General features: G+C 54.1%; 3 protein-coding genes across 3 annotated transcripts; 1 reads left to right on the forward strand and 2 right to left on the reverse strand.

The window, feature by feature from the left end:
• Positions 1-2,035: 2,035 nt before the first annotated feature.
• PODANS_4_2219 (uncharacterized protein) lies at positions 2,036-2,994 on the reverse strand (the record flags this gene model as incomplete). The annotated part of the gene is made up of 2 exons (XM_001903812.1): positions 2,036-2,572; positions 2,647-2,994. 2 exons carry the CDS (start codon positions 2,992-2,994, stop codon positions 2,036-2,038), a joined length of 885 nt encoding a protein of 294 aa, XP_001903847.1.
• Positions 2,995-3,416: 422 nt separating this feature from the next.
• Positions 3,417-4,417, reverse strand: PODANS_4_2220 (uncharacterized protein; the record flags this gene model as incomplete). The annotated part of the gene is made up of 2 exons (XM_001903813.1): positions 3,417-3,797; positions 3,845-4,417. 2 exons carry the CDS (start codon positions 4,415-4,417, stop codon positions 3,417-3,419), a joined length of 954 nt encoding a protein of 317 aa, XP_001903848.1.
• Positions 4,418-6,657: 2,240 nt separating this feature from the next.
• PODANS_4_2230 (uncharacterized protein) lies at positions 6,658-8,918 on the forward strand (the record flags this gene model as incomplete). Its single annotated transcript, XM_001903814.1, has 4 exons — positions 6,658-7,154; positions 7,214-7,464; positions 7,528-8,623; positions 8,684-8,918. The coding sequence occupies 4 exons, from the start codon at positions 6,658-6,660 to the stop codon at positions 8,916-8,918; spliced, it is 2,079 nt and encodes a 692-aa protein (XP_001903849.1).
• Between the last annotated feature and the right edge of the window lie 1,517 nt (positions 8,919-10,435).

Here is a 10,435-nt window from a genome sequence, read left to right on the forward strand (position 1 = left end):
ACTTCAGCCTTCTGGGTTTAAAGCAGGTTTACCCCCAGCTCATGCATTGCACCTCGTAAACCAAAAAGCCACTCGAATGCTTGTTCGCCCATCATAATCACCACCTCACCGAGTTTCCCGAAACCACCTCATGGGAACCTCGGCATCTCGACAGCCGGGCAGGCCAGGACCCGATGCCAATCGGTGGTGGTGACGTTTGCCCTATGGAGCAACTGTTGACCACGTCAACAAAAAATTGGTCATCACACAAGATCTGTCCACTTGTAGCAAAATCCTTCGGGAGAGTTCCCCACCTCTCACATCTCACTTTTTGTTTTCTTCAGTTGTCGTGATTCACGGAAACGGTTTACCCTCGCTCTCAGGTCAGACCATTCACCTCGTCCAGTCATTATCAACGTCGAAAAGGGGCCCATGATTACACAACGTCGAGGCCGGTAACAACAGCGTAACAACAGGATTGGCTGAAAAAGGGCCGGTAACGAACAACGCATACACACACACACACAGCAGATGTGAAATACGAAGAGTAGATTGCATCCCACACCCCAGCCAGCCCTCTTGCAGAATGCATGCATACTTTATTGTACAGACCTGAGAGCTACATGATGTACGTAGGTACCTGTAGATGCAAAGCTGCGAAAGATGTGATGAGGAAAGCAGGCAACTCAGCTCCCAAAACTATCCGGTCACCAGACACAAAAGACATGTACGGAGAAGATCAATAGAGGCTTGGTTGCCGAAGTGCTCTCAGCTGCTTTACCTGTATCGGGAGAGAAAGGTGACAACACATTCCCTGGGATCGGACTATTTACCCATCACACGCATGAGCCATGGCACCACCATCTTGAAGATGACCTCATTGCGTTCGAGCCTTATGTTTGCGTGTGCAAAGATGACGGCGGTGAACTTGGTGGTCATCAATCCTCTGGAGTGTTCCAAAACAGAACCCTTTCTACCTACCTAGCTACCTACTAGCAAGATTCACAACCAATAGTAACCAAAAACACAAACACAGACACCACAATCCCGTCCCGAGAAACAGGTTCTTGTCCACTTCCATCCCCGCCGCATCGAGTTTGTGCGCGGGGCGCGTGTGCTGTGTGTGTGTTTTCGTCCTTGTTCAACCACACCACCAGACTAACACCGTAAAGGGAACACGCAATTCGAAACCATGTGGTGGAATACAAACTTTGCATCACAGTATCACAAAACAAAGAACATACCGGGGGGTTGAGCTACAAGCCATCATCACCAACACCGAAGTGCACGGCCCCAGCTTGGATGGACCAGGTAAACTTCGTCTCCAAGCCCTCATCATGAAAACTTTTCTTTTTTTTTTTTTTTTTTTTTGCTTGCCCAGCAGTGAGGAATTCTAGATCTCAATAATCCCTCACCAACACACACCAGCTGAAGTCAAAAGTGGCAGTACACTTCCCCCATCACCAATCGTAGCATCTCCTGAGAAAAACGTGGCGCCCAATCGCGATTGATGGCCGTGCAAGGTCTAGAATCTCTGCGAAAGAACCTTACCTGGTGGTGAGGCGGCAAGGAATGGATTGATTGTAACTTTGCAGCAAAAAGCCCCAGTTATCAAAAGACGTCAAGGTCTAGGCTTTGCTGCAGATGGGTTAGGTGTGTCGTCGATGCAGGAATCCAATATGGCTTTGCAACCATCGGTTAGATAGATGCTTCATGATGGATACCTTAGATGGGTTCTAGAACGACAGAAAACAATGCATGGAGGGTTTCGAATGACTGCATGAAAGCTTATTGTTTGCCTCGCCTTGCAGCAAAAAGATAGAATGAAGCAGGCAGTTAGTTCAAGTCTGGAACCTTACAGCTCTCGCTTGTTTACAATAAAGGTTGATGCATGACAATAGACTCAAGCCCTAAAACGTCATAACAAGGGCCATGTGGTCCATCATTACAATGAGACTCAAGCCTAGAACTAGCGGGAAATCGTCGCTAAAAGTTGCCATATGGACATAAAAAATGGGGTTTCTACAGATTAGCGAAACGAAACTAGCCCCTTTGTCTAAAATATAGATGACGCCGAATATTCCACCTGCCCCCGGTCTATCATCGCCCACCCAACCCAACCTAACCATCTCTCTCCATCATCAACAACACCCCCCCTCTTCCTCCCCATCCCACTCCTCATCCGCCTCACCCACATAACCCCCCCAACCCCCATCCCAACTATAATACCCCCCTCCCCCGTCAAAAAGTGCGCCCCCCACCGCTCCCTCCTCACATCCGCCAATATCCTCTCTTTTTCGTCTCCCTGACAACTATGCGCAATAACCACACTCCTCTCCCTCAACTCTTTTGGTAACTTCTTCACATTCTCCCTCACATAACCCCCCCACCACTCCCTGGCTACATTCTCAAAAACAACCACGTAATCCCCCTTTTCCCAATACCCCTGATCAGGAAAAACCCCCGGGTTATACACCACCACCGCCTCTTCCCCAAGCGCACTCCTCACCTCCCCCGCGGCCTCAGCCATATACCCCACATGGCCCCCGTCAGCAGGCGCCTCGTCAAAGAAAATCCCCTTGATATCCACGCCCTATTTTCATTATCATTAGCCAGTGTGTACCACCCCCCGCACTGTGTTTTTTTTTGGTTTGTTTGTGGACTTACGCAACCCCTCTTCTCACACCCCCAAACTTTATACCTCTCTACATCCCTCCTCATCTCTCCCTGCTCCCTCTTCCCATAGCTGCAGTAGACATACCCCACCAACTTTACATTTTCCACATCCCTCAGTTGTTGAAGCACCCGGACGTAGTTCTCGTCCGGCCTGTCGCCCTCCCCGGGGCCATTAGACGGGTTGACGACGACGAGGAACTGGAGGGTGGGGTGCCGGTTTGCGGCGAGCAGCAGGGGGGTCCAGGCGTCGGGGGAGGGGTAGATGTAGAGGGGGAGGAGGATGAGGGCTTTGTTGTTGTTTTGGGAGGGGGAAGAGAATTTGGTCATTTTGGTGCCCATTTTGATGGGGAAGACAAATAAATAAATAAATCAAAAAATAAAAGTTTATATTAATTTGGTGAGATAAGGTGGAGAGAGGTGAGGTTGTATTCGCGTGCGGGAGTTGGAGTCGGGGTAAATGATAAGGTGGGGAAAAAATAGAGGAGGTGGTGTGTGGTGGTGTGTAGTGGTGGGGAGAAATGGTCTATTGCAGCTCTTTTGATCTAAGAAAACAAAAGAAAATAAAAAAATGTCCGCACCACAAAAAAAGCCAAGGTGGAGACATGATGTGAAATGATGCAAAAAGCGGGGAGGAGGGACGCGGCACCCCAGGGATGATGATGGTGTGCGTGGCTCTGGTGTGTGTGTATGTGTGTGTGTGTGTGTGAGGCAAAGTAAAACAAGAAAGCAAAGAGAGATGATGATCTTCAACCCAATCGTAATTATCGGCCAGAGGAAAACCGCCGCAGCACCTTTGTCCTCACCTGCCTTCCATCGCAGTACTCAGCCCCAAAATTGAGGTTCATCCCCTTGAGAATGGTGCTGAACCCATTCGCGCCTGGGGCGTTGCAGTACGCCTGCTTTTGCTCGGCGTTGGTGTTGAACGGAGCTCCTTCGGGGTACTCAATGTGGAACACGGGCTTGCCCGCGTCGACAAACTGAGAGAAGGTCCTGCAGTCGTTGAACTCGGCGCACTCCTCGTTGACGGCAAACTGCATCCGCGGCAGCATCGTTTTGACAATGTCGCCGGCGTTCTTGAGGCCGATGGCCATGTTGCGCTTGTGAGCCTCGTCGGCGAGGAAGGTCATGAAGGAGACGGAATCCTCCGGTGTCAGGTCCATCCCGTTCTCGTTCTGGTGTACCCATCGACATTGTCAGGATCGACAGCGTCGCAGCCCATCCTGCTGGCGATTTCGATGCGGCCGACCATGATCTCCCTGATCGCCGGGCTGCTGATGTTGAGCCATCTCTCGTCCGGCCACCCGTCCAGGACAAGGCCGATGTCCTCCTCGGGGAACTTGGACGAGTCAGGACGGTTCTTCTCGTAGGACCCGGCGCTGAAGTAGCAGATGACCTTCTTGTTGAGCTTGTGTAGACTCGATACGGCGCGCGAGTTTTGGTGCATGAACATGTCAATGTCGTACACGTCCACGTCGGGTTCGACAGCAGGGTTGTTGGGGTCAATGTCGAGCTTCGCGTTGAGGATGATCTGCCATGACGTGTTGACCTTGGGCTGCCAGATGGCGGTGGGTTGAGGAGCCGGTGGTAGTGAATCGTCGTCTCCGCCGCCGCCGCCCCGGTTCCTCAGACCGAGGCCGAGGCTGAGGCCGACAATCAGGACGATGATCAACACGGCGGCCACGGCAGCCAGCACCAGCTTCTGCCGGCGTGACAGCCTCGATTCCCTACTATTCCTCCGCAACCTGCCCTCTTTACCCTCCATTCTCTGTTGTGCCGGTGGCCACAGGTGAGAGGGTTGCTGGTGTGTGAGCGGTGAGGGGAGATGGCGTCGGTGGCGAGACGAGGAGGGACAAAGAGTTGGAGGGGTAGGTATTGGCCTGGAAAAACAGCAGACAACAAACGAGGCAATCAGCAAAGCCTGCGGCGCGCGTTGGAACAGCAAGAATTACAATGCGAAGTGCCGGAGGAATGATCGGATTGAAGATCTTGGCAGCCCTCGGAGTCGGGTGTGAGAGGGGCAGGCAAACAGAGAGGAATGGAGGCTCGATAGAGATGGCAGAATGCGGGCAGCGGGCAGCGGGCAGCGGCCAGACGAGACAGACAGCGACTCACTACTACTCACTTCCAGGCGGGTTTGGCGGCAGAGATGACATGCCAAAAAAAGACGTTCGAGAATCGGGATACGAGTTTCGGCTTTGCGCCCTGCCGAGAGACACATCCACGCCCACGCGCTCAAGGTGGAAATGGTGTTTGTGATGGAGACGACGGTCGACCGTCTTCGAGACGTCTCGGTCTCGTCCACGCTGCGCGCTGCGACTGGCGGGCGTCACCGAGGAGAAGGAGATCGACAGACAGAAAGAAAAATCGCTTCCACTGTCGCTGAGGTGGTGGTAGTCGTGTCTGTGATGGCCGGTGGGGTAGGATTCGTGGCTGCCCCCCCCTCCCTCCAGCCGCCCTGCGACGGCACCGAAGCGGAAAAGATGGCTGCCAAGATTCCACGTTGACAGGGGAGGAGGGGCAGGGGAGGGGCGGGCTGACAGGGGAACACAAGAGCTAGAGGTCCGTTCCGAACACCCATGAGGTCGAGGTATCTCACGATAGATGCATAACGCCGATCTCTCCAGACGCCCCCCAGTCGCCCAAAGATGACGGCCGATGCAACCTCGACGGTCAAGGGTCCCCTCCCTCTTTCCCCTCTTCCCCACACTTGCTTTTTCTTTTCTTTTCTTTGGGGTCGAGGTTCTATTTCCGGCTGTTGTTGCGCTGTTGTTGAGCCTGAATGTGCCTGATTCTAGAGTGATAGCCGACGGCTTACATGAGCTGAAATGGGTCCATGTCTTTTATTCTGCAAATTCTGCAGTTTTTTTGCGTGGTTTTCTTTTCGTCTCCCTTGTTCAGTCATCAAACAAGTGTCAAGATGATGATGATGACGACGACGACGGCTTCTTCCAGTCTTCCAACCATGGAAGTCTTGCTGGGGGCTCAGGTGAGTCAAGAGACCAGCTCAAAGTCGGCCAGCCATGCATTAGGGCTCTATTCGCGGCTGTCACCGACGCATTCATTGGGCCATTCCGAGGGAATATTGGTTCTTCGCATTCCTGTACGCAAGGCTCCGAACGACTGGACACCCACCAGCACCTGCCCATGACCACATCATACATCCATGGTCCATAGGGCCTAGCGTGGCTGTCGCTGACTGCCGTCCGTTGGAAGCTGGAAAAGCAAAGTTCCACCGGCCGGCCACTCACGTATCGCACTCGCATGCACCCGGGCCCAGCAGGCACCCTTCGACGACGGTGTCGGATCCCCGGGTCCATGTCGACGTTCAAACGTCCGATCCACACCAGACGTCCACATGTCACGCACTTCGTGTTCCCCTTAGCTCCTTTTCTTTCTTGTTCTCGGTCTTGATATTGCGGCCTGAACGTCCAAATAGGGTAATCTTGTTGTCCGCTGTGGTGTAGCACCGTCAGCGCCTCTTCTCGGCGCGTCCACGCCGTGCAAGCCGAATCCCACATGTCTTTGCCTTCAGGCACTGGAGTTGGAAAAGAAGAAATCCAATAGTTTGTGCCCTCGCCGACGTCGCCCCCAGAAAGCCATCCGGAACACCAAGGGCCACCAAGGACCACACCTCATTTCCTTTTGGTCTGTCAGTGCCGTACTGTGTAGGGTAACAAATCCAATACTGGCAGCTTGTGGCTGGCAAGGGGGCCCATCCAGATCATCCACGTTCGCTAGCTTTGCTCACTTCTCACAATCCGAGCGAGAGGCTGAGAAAGAGGGGCGTAGTCTCTGTCGAAGCTGGCCGCCAGTACTTATTCGAGATCCAACCCAACCTGTTCGGAACCACCATCAAGCACCAACGACACTCGTTCCTGTCGCACCTTGTTACCCGGCAGGTCAGGGAGTTTGCCTTGCCTCACGGTATCGGTCATTGTTTGGGCCAGTCAGTCGCCCTTCAGACGTTCGCTCCTTGTTCGCTCCTTTCCCGCTCTCCCCATCATGATCTTCCGTAGGGCTGCAGCAGTTCTCGGAGGCATCTTGGCGCTAGGTCAAGGTGCCTGTGTGAAGGCTGCCCTCTCCACCTCCAATACCATCTTAGTCCTGGCCCGTGATGCCGCTTCCGCCACCTCGGCCACCTCTGGCCTCCAGGGCTACGGCATCCCATACGAGGTCCTCCTTGTACCTCAGTCCGGTGCCGCTCTGCCTCCGCTCAACTCCTCAGCAGAGTCCGGCAACTACGGTGGCTTCATTGTGCTCAGCGAGCTGGCCTATAACCTTCCCGGTGGCTGGGGCAGCGCCGTCACCCCCGCCCAATGGCAGACCATCTACAACTACCAGACCACCTTCGGAGCTCGCATGGTGCGTCTCGATGTGTTCCCCAGCACCGATCTTGGTGTCACTCTTGCCGTCCCGAATGCTGGGTGCTGCAACACGGGCGTCGAGCAGCTTGTCAGCATCAGCTCGACCACTGATTTCCCCACGGCCAACATCAAGACGTGAGTGCCTGCCAACCTTGAGATATCACGAAGCACAGCCCGGCTAACCATGCACGCAGCGGTGCTGGTGTGAGCACACAAGGTCTCTGGCACTACCCAGCCACCATCATCAACTCTACTCTTGCCAAACAGGTGGCTACTTTTGCTCCTTCTTCGGATGGCACCTTCACCACCACCACGACTGCTGCCATCATCAACGACTATGGACGTCGGAAGCAGATGGTCTGGTTCATGTCGTGGGCTACCGACTGGGCCCAGGGTCCCAACTTCCTGCAGCACGCCTACATCCACTGGTTGACCCGCGGTGTCTGTAAGTGCTCTTTCGTTTTCTTGTCGATACCTGCCCGAAAATGCTGACTCGGTCATGCTTCAGTCCTCGGAAAGCGCAAGATCTATCTAAGCACGCAGGTGGATGACATGCACTTGGCCACGGGCTTGTACCGCCCAGTCAACACCGAGTTCCGTGCTCGCGTGAGCGACATGGTCCAGCATGCTACCTGGCAAACCAACCTCAACTCCCGTCTTCCTGCCGGGTCCAACTACTTTGTCGAGATTGCTCACAATGGCAACGGTGACATCGAGAACGCCATCACTCAGCCCGGCGGAACCACCACGTGCAATCCCAACGAGCCCGTGTGGTACGATACACCACCCGATACTCCTCTCGAGTTCCAGAAGCCCCTCGGCACCGGAACCAATGTCTGGCCCAGCAGCTGGACGACCTACCCGTGGTCCTTGACCTGTGCCAAGCTGGATCCCCTCGCCACCTGGTTCAACACCAACCCCAACACCTTTGCCCACCTGTCCCACACCTTCACTCACCTGGAGCTCAACAACGCCACCTACTCCGACGCCGACAAGGAGATCAAGTTCAACAAGGCCTGGCTCCAGCAGCTCGGCCTCTGGACAGCCAGCAAGGTCTCCCAAGCCGGCCTTGTTCCTCCTGCCATCACCGGCCTCCACAACGGCGATGTCATCCGCGCCTGGTGGGACAACGGCATCCGCTACGTCGTCGGCGACAACACCCGGCCCCCCCTCCGCCACCCGTCCAACTCGTTCTGGCCTCGCATCTCCAACGTCGCCGACAACGGCTACGCCGGCCTGACCATCATCCCACGCTGGGCCACCACCATCTATTATAATTGCGACACGGCCTTTTGCACCACGCAGGAGTGGATAGACACCTCGGGCGGCAGCGGTACCTTTGCCAACCTCATCAACGACGCCCGCGCCGTCAACACCCGTTACCTCCTCGGCCTCCACCACGACCCCTTCATGTTCCACCAGGCCAACATGCGCACCGGCGACGTGGACTCGTACACGGTCGGCCCCGTCACCGGCAACCTCTCTCTCCTGCAGATCTGGGTCGAGGTGATCGCGCAGGAGATGACGCGGTTGACCAACTGGCCGATTGTTACCAAGAAGCACGACGACATTGGCAAGCTGTTTGTCGATCGCCAGACTCTGGAGTAAGTTTCTGTGTCACCCCAAGTTTTAAGATTAAATGCTGACCGTCATCATCAAAATAGCAACTGCGCCCCCAAGCTGCGCTACAACTACGCCGCCAACGGCAACACCATCACCTCTGTCACTGTCACGGCCAACGGGAACAGCTGCAGCGTCCCCGTGCCGGTGACCGTGAGGGGTGGTGCTACCGGGTCGGGGACGACGGTTGATGCTGTGGGGAGCGAGCCGCCTATCTACTGGACCACTCTGAGCGGGTCCGCGAGGACGTTGACGCTCAGCTCGCCGGCTGTTATCTAGAGGTTTTGGGGAGCATTTCGTATTGTTTTTGATATCATTCATCGGAGGGTTATATAATATACCTTTGGGCTTTAAAAGGAGACTGGATGATTATTTGTTGGGTTAAATGGTTAAATTATCATTATCTAGTGAATGAGAGACCTCTTTCAAGATGGGATTTACTGTGACGTGGTGAGGTGTGAGAAGCCTGGGTGAGAGAGCATTGTCCCTGGTAAGCTGCTGCGAGTGATAAGAGTCAGGCGTCCAGCAGGAGACATCCAGAATGTTTATTGACTTGGTCTCTTTGTATGGTGGCTTCAGGATGTAAGGTATCAGGGGGTGCTTTGTTGTTTTCTCATGAGCATTTCTCATGGAGATGCGATCCCCTTGAATTTGTGGACATACTGTGATCAAGCACGAGCAGATAATCATTTTGTTCCGCAAGTTAATCTTCACAACTGACGAATTTTTTGTTGTAAAAAGCGTTAATCACATACTCTGGCAGTTTCTAGTCTACCTCGGCTGTTTTACTTGAGGATCACCCTCTTCGATCGCACTGTCAAATCTGCAGTTCCTCCCATCGCGATTGGACAATGTTCATTCGGCGCCATGTCTATCCTCATCAAAGACTCAGTGTCGATACCTCATAATGGGGCATGCAATTATCAGAGTTCAACCCAACACAAAGAAAGCCCTGATTGCGGAATTCTTAGCGGAGCTCCTTGATTCGAAAAGCTCAAAACAGTGAAGTGTTCAACAGGTAGGCTATGGCTCTTTGTCTGCTTCCCCTTCTTTGTATCTGCTAAGTTCCCAAACTCTACACTTTTGGCAATCACGATGGTTGCAATGTTTTTTCCACCGCCAAATGACCGTCACAGCAGCTGGATACCGCAACATAGGCTACAGAAGAATCAATGACCGCCTATCCAAGCAGCATCACCAAGCAGCCAAAACAGCATCACCAGCCAGCCAAACAGCACACAAACCATGGACGCCCGAGAAAAAACAACCCAAATCTACCCCCTAACCGTCACCCTAACCTCGCCCTCCTCCCCCACCTCCAATCCCACCCTCTCCCTCTCCCTACCTTCAACCCTTTCCCTAAGTCGAATACCGACCGCCCAACCATCACCCAATCTCTCCCCCCTCCCAATTTTACTCCCTGGTAATTCCCAAACAACCCTCAACCTCCCCCCATCAACCACAATCCTCCTACTAACCAACCTCCCCTTTATCCTATCTTCCCTTCCCCCTACTATCCCCCTCCCCACTCTCCTCCCCCCCCTCCTCCCCTTCCGCCGGATCGCCATCCCGTTCCATCCCACTCTCACTCCTGAAGACCTGCTCCCCCTCTGGCCGTTCCACTTCCCTCATGTGGAGGACATATACATCATGGCAGACACTTCCACACACCCGGATACTTTACGAAGAAACAAGGCCTACCAACCAGATGTGCTGGAGAGTTTTGTCATGTTGGGGGACGGACGGGGGGGGGAAAGGAAGGCGTATGATGTCCATGGGGACGGGGAGGACAGGGC

The sequence above is a fragment of the Podospora anserina genome, chromosome 4 (assembly GCF_000226545.1).
Source record: "Podospora anserina S mat+ genomic DNA chromosome 4, supercontig 1".
In the NCBI taxonomy this organism is placed as follows: domain Eukaryota; kingdom Fungi; phylum Ascomycota; class Sordariomycetes; order Sordariales; family Podosporaceae; genus Podospora; species Podospora anserina.